Here is a 16153-nt window from a genome sequence, read left to right as displayed (position 1 = left end):
AAAGTGGATAGAACTCAGCTTGAGGTAGAATATGTGTGAAAAATTAAAACAGTTGAGGAAGCCCTGTGGGTTCCTGTGGGGTGGCAAGGCTGAGGCCCTTCCCTTCTCTTCCCTTCCCTTCATCTTCCTTTTTTTCTTCCCTCCCTTCCTCCCTTAGAAAAGGGGGACCAAGAGGAAGGGGAGCCATGTAGCCAATGACCCCATCATCCTTTTATTTATTTGCTTTTTCAGTGAATATGTATTAGGTGGCAGCTTTGTGTCAGATGGTATTTGTTGTATAGAAGCTCATGATAACAGACAGATACTCCTTCTAATTGCTGAAGGATCTGGCTCTTATTTATAGGCTTAGGAAGAGTTTGTGTGTGTGTTTGCACATGTGCATGTGTGTATGCACATGCCCATATTGTGTAGGCACACATGCGTGCACATATGAATGCTCACCTGGCCTTTTATGGTCAATTCTGGGGAAAAGAAGCATTGGTCCTTATTCAGATGTGCCTAGATTCTTATCTACCTAAAAGGGACTATTGTCATGCCTTAGTGTGAAGCTCTGTGTGTTTGTGTGAGAAAGAGTTTATATGTTCACTGACTGCTATTAGGTTCTAGGTTAGATGAGGGGTGGGGAAAATATTATCTTTAGCTGTTCTAGTTTCAGTTTACTTAGAGATGGACTTATTTTTGGTTAAGTGTATCTTTCATACAGTGGTTTTCAAACATGAGTCATAGCTTATTTGTGGTCATAAAATCAATTTAATTGGTTGTGAATAGGATTTTTAAAAAAGAAATAGAACAAAAACCATCAGAGTGTGTCGCAAACTGTGAGGGTGAATGTTGGTGTGTTAATCTTTTGTTTCAGGTGTGTGTGTGTGTGTGTGTGTGTGTGTGTGTGTGTTATCCTGGGTTGTAATGTGAAATGTATTTCTTACTGTAGGTTGCTGTTAAAAATATTTAAAGCACTTGTTTTAGTATATGTAGTAAAAGTTGGTGACAAAATAGGATTTATAAAGTTAAATTATAGAAAAATAATAGAACTTTAAAATATGTTTCTACTTAGAATGCTAAGGAGTTCTGTATTTTAAAGAGAATATTAAGACAACTGTTATAGCATTAACAGAAAATGGAGAAATTTTGAATTTTTAAAATTTAGACATTATTAATGATTGAACTATGAGACAGAAATTACTATTGAGATTTGAGGTAAAATAAATAATATTCCCTTTTGTTAGATTTAGTTTTTATTTTTATATTCTAGGAGATTCAGGTGTCTGGGGATTGAAAAAAAATTTTGCTTTATTGGAGCTTTTGGAACGACTACAGAATGGACATATTGGTCAGTATGGAGCTGCAGAAGAATCCATTGGGATATCTGGAGAGGTAGTGATTGAACTTGTTGAAATTTTTGTTATGAGCATGAATTTTTTCTTTTAGTTTAAAATATTTGCTATTAGATGCACAATATTACCTTACTTACCCCAGCAGGTAGGATTCCAGAAACACAACTTTTCATTACATTATAGTTCTGAAGGCAACAAAATCCCCAACCAAACAAAAGTAAAACTGAAATTTGAATTCTCTGGAAATGCTGTACCCAAAGTATGTTTAGTGTATAAACTTGTTTCCTTATCATCATTAATTCTATCTAAGGGTAAAGTGAAAAAGTAAGAAGATTATGGATGAATAAGAAGGATGTGTAAGCTACATTAAAGCAGAGGATGCAAAAGTGAATCATTCAACAGTAAAGCACAGAGAGAGAAAGAGGAACTCCATGAAAGGTGCCTTTTAGTGTAGAGGCAGAATGCCTTAAAGACAGCAGTAGCTCCTGAGGGAATTACTATTAAATATCTTCATGAAAAGTTAAATTGTGCGTAGATGTACTCTCTTTATCCAGACAGGTAAGTATCCAGTAAATATTAGAAGACCATTAACACAAATTAAGTACATTTTTTTTTTTTTTTTCTGTTCGTGGGCCTCTCACTGTTGTAGCCTCTCCCGCTGCGGAGCACAGGCTCAGGATGCGCAGGCTCAGCGGCCATGGCTCACGGGCCCAGCCGCTCTGCGGCATGTGGGATCTTCCCGGACTGGGGCACGAACCCGTGTCCCCTGCATCGGCAGGCGGACTCTCAACCACTGTGCCACCAGGGAAAGCCCCTAAAATACATTTTTAACACATAAAATTGTCTGCATAGCTCATAGACTGTTCTGATTATAGGAATAGTTGTAGTAAATAGCAGTTAATAGTTTTGATGATCAACTTTAAAACCACATGTTTAGTATGAAGGCAAACATGTCAGATTGCTTTTTACTTCTCTTTTATTAGATTATGATTTCCTTATATAAAGCGAATCAGTGAAATGGATTTCAAACTGAAGCACTGTTTTCTAAAATTTGCAGTTTTTTCCCATGATTTATCTTTTATCTTTATTTTGAAAGCCATTGAGTATTATCTGATGTTGGTCTTATAAATTATTTATCAGGTCTGGAAAACAGAAGACACGACTTTTAATTTTACACGTATATATTTCTCATAATTGCAAACAAAACTGTTTAACTTTGGGTTCACTTTTTTATTTAGTGTGATATTGAATGACATCATTGATATATTTTCTAATTTTTATTTCTGCAAAAATTTATACCAAATCTTTCCCTTTCTAATTATGGCCTTTTATATGCAGAAAAGTTTTCAAAGATTCTTGAATATCTGACATGTAAAATTTATAACTCATAATGCTTTTTACTAATTCATAAAAATTATAAATATTTAAAAGTTTACATATAACATAGGGTTTTTGTTGTTGTTGTTTCTTAAATCAGTGATTTTCAACCAGGATAGTGCAGTGGACTCACCTGTGGAGCTTTAGAAAAAATACACAGCTTCCACTTCATCTCTACCTATTGAGAAATAAGTGTTTCTCAGGTTGGGGTCTAGGCATCTGTGTTTTTAAAAGCTTCACTTGGTTATCTAAATAACATTTGTGCTTCTCTTCTTCTATACATCATGCTGACAAGTAATATTTAAAGCAGTGAGGATGTATTTACTATCAGTTTTTTCAGTCTTAAAAAAAAAAGACTTCTATCCTCTATTGTCAGTTTCTTGCATGTAAAGTGAGGGGATTGTGCAGAAGATATCTTTGCACTGACTGTGAATCTATAACAATGGTTTTATTTTTGACCTCAAATTCATAGCATGTATTGATAATCAATTTTGGAAATACCTTCTCACTTACCTATAGAAATGAGTAGCAAATGACCTTTGTACTTAATTACCAGTATATTTTTATGTATAAAGTCTGGTCAGTTAAAAAAAGATTATGGGCTTTTATATTTCAAAATTTGGCATGTTATTTATTTATTTTTTTTGGTTGAACAACAGAAATTTATTTATCTTGTCACAGTTCTGGAGGCTGGTAAGTCCAAGATCAAGGTGTTGGCATTCTGAGACCTCTTCTTTTGGCTTGTAGGCCACGGCTACCTCACCCTGTGCTCACCTGGCCTTTCCTTAGGACATGTGCACAGGGAGAGAGGGAGGAAGATCTGTCTCTTCCTCTTCTTATGATGCCACCTACTAGATTAGGACCACATCCTTATGACCTTATTTAACCCTAATTACCTCCTAAAGACCCTATCTCCAAATGCAGTAACACTGGGGGCTGGGGCTTCAATATATGAATTTTGGAAGAACACAGTTCAGTCCGTAGACCTGGGAAAGTCTATTCTAGGAAGGAAATAAAGATGAATGGGAAGGAGGTAAAGGAGACAGTAGAAGAGAGACATCCTGTGATGCTTACTCAGATGTTTTAGAAGTCTGACACTGAGGTGAGGGTAAAGGATTGAAATAGGATCCTAAAAGTACACAGGAGCTACTTTTATTAATACTAAAATTACCTATTGGGAGGCAGGTCCTGTGCTCAGTGCTGTAAATGCAGAAAACACTAAGACAATGTTCTTGCCTTCATGCAGCTTATACCTAGTTGATGACACAAACAAGTAGATGATTTCATTATCGTGAAAAGTTCCAAGAGATTATCTCAGTAATGGTAGGCTTGGTTATAGACACTATCTCGTCTGCTGAAAATAAATAAAGTGGAATGAATTCACTAAAAATTATTTTAAAAGCATTAAAGACTTGATAAGTTAGGAACAAAAAATCAGGCCAAATCTGAAGGGAAAATGGAAATTCACTGAGATACAGGAGCAAAGAATGTGCTTTTGCCCTGAGGGCATTAGCTTATTCAGGAAAATGTCTGGGTTTTTTAATGGCTTTCAGTGGTGAGGAGGCATAAGTCAAATACCAAACCCACACCTAGATGAGACATCCAGCAGAAGACATTCACAATAAGCCAGGACACCAGTTGAAACAGACATGCTATTGCATAGAATTAGATTCAGAGTTTGAATCTTTGGATTGTGCAAGTAATACCCATTTTTGCACTCATATTAAGGTGGTCCACTATTGATAATACCATAAAATCATGAAAAAATAAATATGAATCCCTTTCTAGAGTAAACTACTTTCATCCTAGGTCTCAGTTACCTCTCTAAATAATTTTTTTTGTCTTTCCTTGTATTTTCTATTTTTTCTTTTAATTGGGGTATAATTGTTTTACAATGTTGTGTTTCTACTGTACAGTGAAGTGGAGTTCCTTGTGCTATACAGCAGGTTCTTATTAGTTAACTACTTTATACATATTAGTGTATATATGTCAATCCCAATCTCCCAGTTCATCACACCCCCCACCCCCTGCTTTCCCCCCTTGGTGTCTGTACGTTTGTTCTGTACATCTTTATCTCAATTTCTGCCCTGCAAACCCATTCATCTGTACCATTTTTCTGTACATATATGCGTTAGTATACAATATTTGTTTTTCTCTTTCTGAACTTATTTCACTCTGTATGACAGTCTCTAGGTCCATCCATGTCTCTACAAATGACCCAATTTTGTTCCTTTTTATGGCTGAATAATCTTGCATTGTATATATGTACCACGTCTTCTTTAACCATTCTTGTGTCAATGGGCATTTAGGTTGCTTCCATGACCTGGCTATTGTAAATAGTGTTGCAATGAACATTGGGGTGCATGTGTGTTTTTAAAATTATTATTAAATAGGAATTGCTATTTTTAAAAAATTTATTATTTTATTTATTTATTTATTTGGCTGTGTCGGGTCTTCGCTGCTGAGAGCAGGCCTTCTCTAGTTGCGGCGAGTGGGCTTTTCATTGCGGTGGCCTCTCGTTGTGGAGCATGGGCTCTAGGCACGTGGGCTTCAGTACTTGTGGTTCGCAGGCTTTAGAGCACAGGCTCAGCAGCTGTAGCGCATGGGCTTAGTTGTTCCACGGCATGTGGGATCCTCCCATCCAGGGCTTGAACCTGTGTCCGCTGCTCCGGCAGGCAGATTCTCAACCACCATGCCACCAGGGAAGCCCACGTGTGTGTTTTTGAATTATGGTTTTCTCTGGGTATATGCCCAGGCTTGGGATTGCTGGGTCATATGGTAATTCTATTTTTAGTGTTTTTAAGGAAACTCCATACTGTACTCCATAGTGGCTGTATCGATTTACATTCCCACCAGCAGTGCAAGAGGGTTCCCTTTTCTCCACACCCTCTGCAGCATTTGTTGTTTCTAGATTTTCTGATGATGCCCATTCTAACCAGTGTGAGGTGATACCTCACTGTAGTTTTGATTTGCATTTCTCTAATGATTAGTGATGTTGAGCAGCTTTTCATGTGCCTCTTGGCCATCTGTATGTCTTCTTTGGAGAAATGACTGTGTAGGTCTTCTGCTCATTTTTTGATTGGGTTGTTTGTTTTTTTGATATTGAGCTGCATGAGCTGTTTATATATTTTGGAAATTGATCCTTTGTCCATTGATTTGTTTGCAAATATTTCCTCCCATTCTGAGGGTTGTCCTTTTGTCTTGTTTATAGTTTCTTTTGCTGTGCAAAAGCTTTTAAGTCTGCTGATCTTTATTGACCCACCTCCTAGAGTAATGGAAATAAAACCAAAAATAAGCGTGGTGTATCACATGATTGCTTTGTGAATATTGAAGAATCCTTGCATCCCTGGGATAAATCTAACTTGGTCATGGTGTATGATCATTTTAATGTATTGTTGGATTCAGTTTGCTAGTATTTTGTTGAGGATTTTTGCATCTGTATTCATCAGTGATATTGGTCTGTAATTTTCTTTTTTTGTAGTATCTTTGTCTGGTTTTGGTATCTGGGTGGTGGTGGCCTCATAGAGTGAGTTTGGGAGTGTTCCTTCCTCAGCAATTTTTTGGGGAGAGTTTGAGAAGGATGGGTGTTAGCTCTTCTCTAAATGTTTGATAGAATTCACCTGTGAATCCATCTGGTCCTGGACTTTTGTTTGTTGGAAGATTTTTAATCACAGTTTCAATTTCATTACTTGTGATTGGTCTGTTCATATTTTCTATCTCTTCCTGGTTCAGTCTTGTAAGGTTATACCTTTCTAAGAATTTGTCCATTTCTTCCAGGTTGTCCATTTTATTGGCATAGAGTTGCTTGTAGTAGTCTGTTATGATGCTTTGTGTTTCTACGGTGTCCGTTGTAACTTCTCCTTTTTCATTTCTAATTTTATTGATTTGAGTCCTCTCCCTCTTTTTCTTGATGAGTCCAGGTAAAGCTTTATCAATTATGTTTATTTCTCAAAGAACCAGTTTTTAGTTTTATTGATCTTTGCTATTGTTTTCTTTGTTTCTATTTCATTTATTTCTGCTCAGATGTTTATGATTCTTTCCTTCTGCTGACTTTGGGTTTTTTTTGTTCTTCTTTATGTAATTGCTTTAGGTGTAAGTTTAGGTTGTTTATTTGAAATGTTCCTTGTTTCTTGAGGTAGGATTGTATTGCGATAAACTTCCCTCTTAGAACTCTTTTGCTGCATTCCATAGGTTTTGGGTCATCATGTTTTCTTTGTCATTTGTTTCTAGGTATTTATTTTTTAACATCTTTATTGGAGTATAATTGCTTTACAGTGGTGTCTCTAGGTATTTTTTCATTTCCTCTTTGATTTCTTCAGTGATCTCTTGGTTATTTTGTAGCGTATTGTTTACCCTCCACGTGTTTGTGTTTTTCACATTTTTTCTCCTGTAATTGATTTCTAATCTCATAGCATTGTGGTCGGAAAAGATGCTTGATATGATTTCAAGTTTCTTATATTTACCAGGGCTTGATTTGTGACCCAAGATGTGATCTATCCTGGAGAATGTTCCATGTGCACTTGAGAGGAAAGTGTAATCTGCTGCTTTCAGATGGAATGTCCTATAAATATCAATTAAATCTGTCTGGTTTATTGTGTCATTTAAAGCGTGTGTTTCCTTATTAATTTTCTGTCTGGAATGTTTGTCCATTGGTGTCAGTGAGGTGTTAAAGTCCCCCACTATTATTGTGTTACTGTTGATTTCCCCTTTTATAGCTGTTAGCATTTGCCTTATGTATTGAGGTGCTCCTATGTTGGGTGCATGTATGTTTATAATTGTTATATCTTCCTTTTAGATTGATCCCTTGATCATTATGTAGTGTCCTTCCTTGTCTCTTGTAACATCCTTTATTTTAAAGTCTATTTTATCTGATATGAGTATTGCTACTCCAGCTTTCTTTTTATTTCCATTTGCATGGACTATTTTTTCCATCCCCTCACTTTCTGTCTGTATGTGTCCCTAGGTCTGAAGTAGGTCTCTTGTAGACAGCATCTATATGGGTCTTGTTTTTGTATCCATTCAGCAAGCCTGTGTCTTTTGGTTAGAGCATTTAATCCATTCACATTTAAGGTAATTATCGATATGTATGTTCCTATGACCATTTTCTTAATTGTTTTGGGTTTGTTTTTTTAGGTCCTTTTCTTCTCTTGTGTTTCCCGCTTAGAGAAACTCCTTTGGCATTTGTTGTAGAGCTGGTTTGGTGGTGCTGAATTCTCTTAGCTTTTGCTTGTCTGTAAAGCTTTTGATTTCTCCATCAAATCTGAATAAGATCCTTACTGGGTAGAGTATTCTTGGTTGCAGCTTCCTTCCTTTCATCACTTTAAATATATTGTACCACTCCCTTCTGGTTTGCTGCGTTTCTGCTGATAAATCAGTGGTTAACCTTATGGGGAGTTCCCTTATATGTTATTTTTTGTTTTTCCCTTGTTGCTTTTAATAATTTCTCTTTGTCTTTAATTTTTGTCAATTTGATTACTATGTGTCTGGGTGTGTTTTTCCTTCGGTTTATCCTGCCTGGGACTCCTTGCGCTTCCTGGACTTGGGTGGCTATTTCCTTTCCCATGTTAGGGAAGTTTTCAACTATAATCTCTTCATATATTTTCTCAGGTCCTTTCTCTCTCTGTTCTCCTTCTGGAACCCCTATAATGTGAATGTTGGTGCATTTAATGTTGTCCCAGCAGTCTCTTAGGCTGTCTTCATTTCTTTTCATTCCTTTTTCTTTATTCTGTTCTGCAGCAGTGGTTTCCACCATTTTCTCTTCCAGGTCACTTAACTGTTCTTCTGCCTCAGTTATTCTGCTGTTGATTCCTTCTAGTGTATTTTTCATTTCAGTTATTGTATTGTTCATCTCTGTTTGTTTGTTCTTTAATTCTTCTAGGTCTTTGTTAAACATTTCTTGCATCTTCTCGATCTCTGCCTCCATTTTTTTTTTCTGAGGTCCTGGATCTTCTTCACTATCACTATTCTGAATTCTTTTTCTGGAAGGTTGCCTATCTCCCCTTCATTTAGTTCTTTTTCTGGGGTTTTATCTTGTTCCTTCATCTGGTACATAACCCTCTGCCTTTTCATCTTGTCTTATCTTTCTGTGAATGTGGTTTTTGTTCCACAGCCTGCAGGATTGTAGTTCTTGCTTCTACTGTCTTCCCTCTGGTGGATGAGGCTATCTAAGAGGCTTGTGCAAGCTTCCTGATGGGAGGGACTGGTGGTGGGTAGAGCTCGGGTGTTGCTCTGGTGGGCAGAGCTCAGTAAAACTTTAATCTGCTTGTCTGCTGCTGGGTGGGGCTGTGTTCCCTCCCTGTTGGTTGTTTGGCCTGAGGCCACCCAGCACTGAAGCCTGCAGGCTCTTTGGTGGGGCTAATGGCGGATTCTGGGAGGGCTTGTGCCAATGAGTACTTCCCAGAACTTCTGCTGCCAGTGTCCTGAAGGTGAGCCTTAGCTGCCCCCTGCCTCTGCAGGAGACCCTCCAACACTAGCAGGTAGGTCTGGTTCAGTCTCCTGTGGGGTCACTGCTCCTTCCCCCTGGGTCCTGGTGCACAGACTACTTTGTGTGTGCCCTCCAAGAGTAGAGCCTCTGTTTCCCCCAGTCCTGTCTAAGTCTTGCAGTCAAATCCTGCTGTCCTTCCAAGTCCAGTTCTCTGGGGATTACTTTTCCTATTTCCAGCCCCCCAGGTTGGGAAGCCAGACATGGGGCTGAGAACCTTCACTCCAGTGGGTGGACTTCTGTGGTATAAGTGTTCTCCAGTTTGTGATTTGCTCACCCAGCGGTTATGGGATTTGATTTTATTGTGATTGCGCCCCTCCTACCGTCTCATTGCAGTTTCTCCTTTGTCTTTGGATGTGGGGTATGTTCTCTGGTGAGTTCCAGTGTCTTCCTGTCGATGATTGTTCAGCAGTTAGTTGTGATTCCGGTGCTCTCACAGGAGGGAGTGAGCGCATGTCCTACTCCGCCATCTTGAACCAATCTCTCAAAATTTGGCATGTTATGATGATTGGGGTTCAGTTTTTAAAAATTTTTTTAATTGAAGTATAGTTAATTTACAGTGCTATGTTAGTTTCAAGTGTACAGCAACATGATTCAGTTGCTGTACACCTGAACCATGATACATATATTCATATACATGATACGTATATTCTTTTTCAGATTCTTTTCCTTTATAGGTATTACAAGATATTGAGTATAGTTCCCTGTGCTGTACAGTAGGTCCTTGTTGTTTACTTGTTTTATATATAGTAGTGTGTATTTGTTAATCCCAAACTCCTAATTTATTTCTCCTACCCCTCCCTTGCTATCTATCCCCTTTGGTAACCATAAGTTTGTTTTCCACGTCTGTGAGTCATTTTCTGTTTGTTAAAGGGGTTCAGTTTTAATACGTTACTTTTTTGTTCATCAGAGCATCATTCGTTGTGATGAAGATGAAGCTCACGTTGCATCTGTATATTGCACTGTATGTGCAACCCACTTGTGCTCAGAGTGTTCCCAAGTTACCCATTCAACAAAGACATTAGCAAAGCACAGGAGAGTGCCTCTAGCTGATAAACCTCATGAGAAAACCATGTGCTCTCAGCATCAGGTGCATGCCATTGAGTTTGTTTGCTTGGAAGATGGCTGTCAAACTAGCCCACTCATGTGCTGTGTCTGCAAAGAATATGGAAAACACCAAGGTCACAAGGTATGAATATAGTTAAACTGGATGACTCTTACCTAGTTTACCAGCCCACCATTTATTTTCACTGACTTGGTTTTTTATGCTAAGAGTAGAGATCAAAGAAGAGGTAAATGGTGAATGAGTTGAGCTTGGTAGCATGCAAAGAAATGAGAGATTTATTTTCTGAATATTATAACAAAAATTTCAGAGTCCTCATGATTCTTTCTTCATTGAAAAATGGCTTTCCAGCATGAAACAAAAGTTCTTTTCTTTGTGTGCCTGTTTTTGTAATGCACTGGATTACTTTGATAATAATTATGTCTGTTGATGAACTAATGCTTGTGGTAAAATTTTAGAGAGGGTTTCTTGGATTCTTGTTTAGCAATAAATTGACTTCCTAATTTTAAATTATTTCTTTGAAAGGTAAATAGTTTCGGGGCAAAGGCAAATTAGTATTTCTTATGCTGTGTTTTTTGTAAATGTGTTATAAAAGCCTCTTGCGGCTGATGGTTTTTTATTAATAGGAGCCATTTAAGTAGCATTTTATATCATTAGTCAATACTGTGAGTTCTTTTCTATAATTATGTTGCATCTTATAGCATTCAGTATTGGAACCAGAAGCTAACCAGATCCGAGCATCAATTTTAGATATGGCTCATTGCATACGGACCTTCACTGAGGAAATCTCAGATTATTCCAGAAAATTAGTTGGAATTGTTCAGCACATTGAAGGAGGAGAACAAATAGTGGAAGATGGAATTGGAATGGCCCACACAGAACATGTATGGGTTTTTTTCTTCCTCACCCTTTTCCTTGTCACTTTTTCACCTTGTAGGATTTATTGAGCAATTATATTGTGCCAGTACTGCACTGGTCACTGGAAATAAGTTTTTTAAAAAGTCTTTGTCTTTATGGAAATTTATAATCCATCATGGAAGAGAGCCAGTTTCAAGTGTGGTAACTGTTACTTTGTGGGGGAAGTACAGGATGCCCTGGCAGTGTGCATAAAAACAGCAATAACTTGGGTAAGTCGTAGAAGGCTTTCTAGAAGATGTGATGTCTAAACTGAGATTTGAAGGAATTTAGTCAGGGAGAAGAGTAGGGTGGGGAGTGAGTTGTTCCAGAGAGGGAGTATATATTAAAATACATGGAAGTGAGAATTGGACATATTGTAGAAACTTAACTAAGTTCACTATGGTTGAAGCTTTGAGTATTGGGGTGGGGCGTGGCAAGAAAAGATGTTGGAGAGTTAAGGGCCAAATCCTGCAGCATCTTGTTAGACATGTTAAAGAGTTTGGACTTTATCTTACAGGCAGTGATGAGCTGTTGAAGAATTGGCATAGGAATAACATAATCAGGTTTGCATTAAGAAAGGTTGCTCTTTAATATAAAAAATGGAGGAGCAACAAGATTGGAAGCAAGGAGACCTATTGTGAGGTTGCTGAAATTATCTACTTGAGAAATGTTTATGGCCCATAATACTAGAGTAGTGAGAATGGAGAGGAGTACATGGATTTGAGATTTTAAAGAAGTAGAATAGTGATTTACTGATAATATTAGTGATTCATTGATAATATTGATTGGATAGGCACTTTGCAGGGTCAGGCATAATGCTTAGATTTCTACCTTGCCCAACCTGGTGGATGGTGATATTGTGCTCTAGTGGGGAAGGAAGAAGAATTTGGGAGGGGATAATGGGACCAGGGTGATAAGTTTAATTTGGATGTTGAATTTGTTATTTCTGTGAGATGAAAGGAGATACCCTTTGGTAAAATGAAGAGTCAGTGGGTGTTAGGAAGTGTGTCTAACTGTTAAGAAGTTTGGCTGTGGAGAGAAGGAAGGAACTTAGGTGGTAGTGGTAATTGCATTTTAAAATTGAATTATAGAGGAGAAAGGGATATTTTCAGATGGGAATATAAAGTACAGGGACAGACACAATGTAGTGTTTTTCTTTTGTAAAGAAACAAAGTTAAGCTAAGTCATTGGGGAATAATGCTAGAACTGCTCTCTGTCAAATATAGTAGCCATTAGCCTCCTGTGGCTATTTAAGTTTAAATTATTTAACAGTTCAAGAAAATACAGAATTTACTTCCTCAGTCTCACTAGCTACATTTCAAGTACATTTTACGTGCATGTAGCTGGTGGCTACCATATTAGTCAGCACAGATATAGAATATGTCTATCATCACATAAAATTCTGTTGGACATTTTTGTGCTACAGTGGAAATATTTTATTTATTCCCTCAGCAAATATTTATTGAACACATCCAAAGTGATAGACACTGTTGAAGTCAAAAATACCTGCTTTTGCAAAGTTTACATTCTAATGTGGGGAGAGAGACAGTACATAAGTAAAATACAGAAGTATGTTATTAGATACTTTGGAGAAAAATAAGGGAAAGGGGGAATGCACTTTTATATGGGGTGTTTGAGGACAGGCTCCCTGAGAAGGGGCATTAAGCAGAGACCTAAAGGAGATGAGAAAGGGAACCATGCTAATATTTGGGGGAAGAGCATTCTAGGCAGAGAGAAGAGCAAGTACAGAGGCCCTGAAGTTGGAGTGTGCCTCGTGTGCTTAAGAACCTTTTAGGAGGTTGAGTTAGATAAATTAGAATGATTGATGGGGAGCATAGCAGGAGTTGAGGTCAGAAAGGTCCTTAAAGGCACTTGCTTTACTTTCTTCCAGGAATGCCCTTGAAGATATTCACATGGTTCCCTCTCTTACCTCTTTCAGGTCTTAGCTCAGATGTCTCTTTCCCAGGGAGTCTGTCGTTGAACATCCCCTATAAAGGACTTTGGCATTTACTCTGAGTGGGAAGCCACTGGAGAGTTTTGAGCAAAAGAATAATTATCATTCTGACTTAACATTTAAAAAGGATCAGTCTGGCTTCTGGGTGGAGAATACATTATAGGCAGCAGAGGTAAATCTAGTGAGCCCAATTAGGAGGCTATTATAATAATCAGGTGAGAGATGATAATGGTTTCAATCAGGTTGGCAGAGGTGAAGGTGGTGAGGCATGATCAGATTCTAGATATATTTTGAAGTCAGGAGAATTTGTTGAGAAACTAGTTGTGAGATACGAAAGAGAAGTGTTAAGGGTGACTCCAATTTTTTTAACTTGAATAACCTGGAAGATGGAGTTGCCATTTATTGAGATGAAGGAAACTAGGTTCAGGGTTGGGAGAGACTGGAGATTAGGTATTCCTTGTTGCTTGAAATGTCATTTAAACAGTTGGATATCCAAAGGCTGTGCTTAAGGGGAAAAATTTAGTGTGGAGATAAACATTTTGGGATCTTAAGGATATAGATTGTATTTAAATTTTCATTATTTCACATATAAAATCTTCGTTAAGGTTACAGTTGTTTAAAACTTACTTTTATTGCCTTAGGTACCAGGTACTGCGGAGAATGCCCGGTCATGTGTCCGAGCTTATTTTTCTGATCTACATGAAACTCTGTGTCGTCAAGAAGAAATGGCTCTAAGTGTTGTTGATGCTCATGTTCGAGAAAAACTGATTTGGCTCAGACAGCAGCAAGAAGATATGACTATTTTGTTATCCCAGGTTTCAACAGCCTGTCTCCATTGTGAAAAGACTTTGCAACAGGTGTGTGGTTTAAACATGATTAGGACATAGTTTAAGAAGGAGGATTTGTAAGCTTAAGTATATCATTACCAGAGGTACACACTAGTCTATTTTATTAATTTAATAAATATTTTTATATTATTACTCTGTGTTACTGTGGGCATTAACATTGTGCTTAGGACATGGTCTCTAACCTCAAATTGCTCCACTCAACCACATCAATGTCCTCTCTTTCATGTGTCTTCCCCACCATAAAACCATAGGTTCTAGAACCTCTCTAACTTCCTGTCATTCTTCAGTCATCCCAAGCCCTTTAACCCTTCTTTGCCAAGCATATACTATTCTTTCTGCTTGATGGGCTTATGTCTCCCTTTTCTGATATTGGAAATCCTTCTTCAAATGTTTGCTGTTCTTTGAAGCTACTTACTCTTCCTTGCTCCTTTTGTTTTTGTTTTTGGTGGTGGAGGTGGGGTGCCTTGCTAGCATGTACTCCCTATCTCTGCTCTAATTTATTGGTTCTCAACTTTGATGTCACAGAAAACCCGTGTTTTTTCATGGTTGACGTATCATAAGCAATTTGTTACCCAGTTTGCAGATAATGTGCTTTTAAAATAGATTTAAGGTTATTCTAACAAAAATGCCAGTCTTACTCATTACTGTTTTGGATCTGCCTTCATGATGTACAATTTAAGGCTAATTATTGCCCTAGGAATTCCTGGTAAGCTTCAGTCACTCATCTTTTGCTATATTGCTAATGATTGTGTTGATATCAAATCATCATAGAGCTAAACTTTTTACTGTTGTAGAGCTTTTTCTCTTAAATATCTGATTAGACTTAAATGAATGTGGCCAGGCTGTAACCACATCAGTCTTGAGTCCTTTAGTCCTTATCACATCGAATTGTAATAATTGATGTTTATGCCATTTATTAAGCTGTCTTTGAGCTCCAGTCCTGTTCTGTCCTCTGCTTTGTGATGCTGATACTGGAACTCTGCAAACCACATACCAGCTCTGCCAGCTGCCTCCATGCGATTTTAGGCTCTGCCAATAGTGGACAGTAGAAGGAAGCTGAAAGGTGGAGGTGGTTTCCTGTGCGTTCCCATTTGCTTGGGGTTCCTGTGAATGACACTGCTCATACTACGAGACCACTTTCCTTAGAGATCCGAATTTCAGCTCCATGAGATCCCTCCTATAAGTTTTTAAGTTTTAATAATTCTAGCATCTCTCCTTTATTCTCCCAGCCCTGAGGGTGGTAGCTGTTTCCTACAGTTGTTTGCTCCATGATACCTCAGAGTTCTTTTTACCCTTTCAGTTGCCTACTTAATAACTACACCTAGTTAACAGTTCTTCATATTAATATTTTCTATTCATATGACTATTGTGGTTTTTATCTCCTGATTCGAACCTAATGATACAATATGCACATTCTGGATGTATCTATCCAGATACAAAGAATTTAGAGATACAAAGAGCCTAATAAATACTTGTTCAGCTCAAGCTACACAGCAAAATTAGAAATGGATCATGTCCTAAATCATACTTACGTGAATACTTCAAAGTATTTTTATATTTATTTTATTAAAAAGAAAGCTCATAGTTAACTGAAGTATTTAGAAGTATTTTAGAGTTTCTGAAGCATTTTGTCAAAGTGACTGATAATTGTTAATGACATGGTATTATCTCACTGTGTTAACGCAGATGAAATTGGGGTCTTAGATTCATTCTTCATATGGACCTATTAGTTTTGTTCTGATTTATAGACAGAGAACCCTAATCTCAATCAATATTCTTAAAAGTTCCTGCCACAGAGATAACTGAACAGAGGAATGGATGGAACATCACATATATATTACCAATTTTGAGAACAAAATCATCCCTCTCCTCCAGAAAAAATTGATGCATCATCTAAGTTCAAGGCATAATACTGAATGGTTAGGATTTGTTTATTAGGCAAATATTTGTTGTGTGCCTACTATGTGCCATGTATATTCTAGGTACATGGAATATGTCAGTAAACAAAGCAAGCAAAAAGCCATAATCTTGTGGAATTAGCATCCTAACAAGGAGAAGGCAGACAATAAGCCATAACCATATCTAATAAGTAAATTATATAGTATGTTAAAAAGTGATAAGAGCTAAGGGAAAAAGAAAAAGTATGAGGGTACAGCAGACTGTATTTTTAAATAGGGTAAGCATCACTGAGAGAAGGTG

At 37.5% G+C, this 16153-nt stretch overlaps 1 protein-coding gene across 1 annotated transcript in view; it reads left to right on the top strand.

Annotated features, from left to right (window-relative positions):
• TRIM23 (tripartite motif containing 23) overlaps positions 1-16153 on the top strand; it is a 36687-nt gene that overhangs the window by 9412 nt on the left and 11122 nt on the right. The window contains exons 3-6 of the mRNA XM_065873894.1: positions 1253-1374; positions 10103-10381; positions 10957-11139; positions 13748-13963. Of these exons, the coding sequence (XP_065729966.1) occupies positions 1253-1374; positions 10103-10381; positions 10957-11139; positions 13748-13963 (800 nt within the window). The remainder of the gene's footprint in view (positions 1-1252; positions 1375-10102; positions 10382-10956; positions 11140-13747; positions 13964-16153) is intronic.

The sequence above is a fragment of the Phocoena phocoena genome, chromosome 3, assembly GCF_963924675.1.
Source record: "Phocoena phocoena chromosome 3, mPhoPho1.1, whole genome shotgun sequence".
In the NCBI taxonomy this organism is placed as follows: domain Eukaryota; kingdom Metazoa; phylum Chordata; class Mammalia; order Artiodactyla; family Phocoenidae; genus Phocoena; species Phocoena phocoena.
The sequence above is the reverse complement of the archived record's forward strand: the minus strand, read 5'-3'. Positions and strand labels throughout refer to the sequence as shown.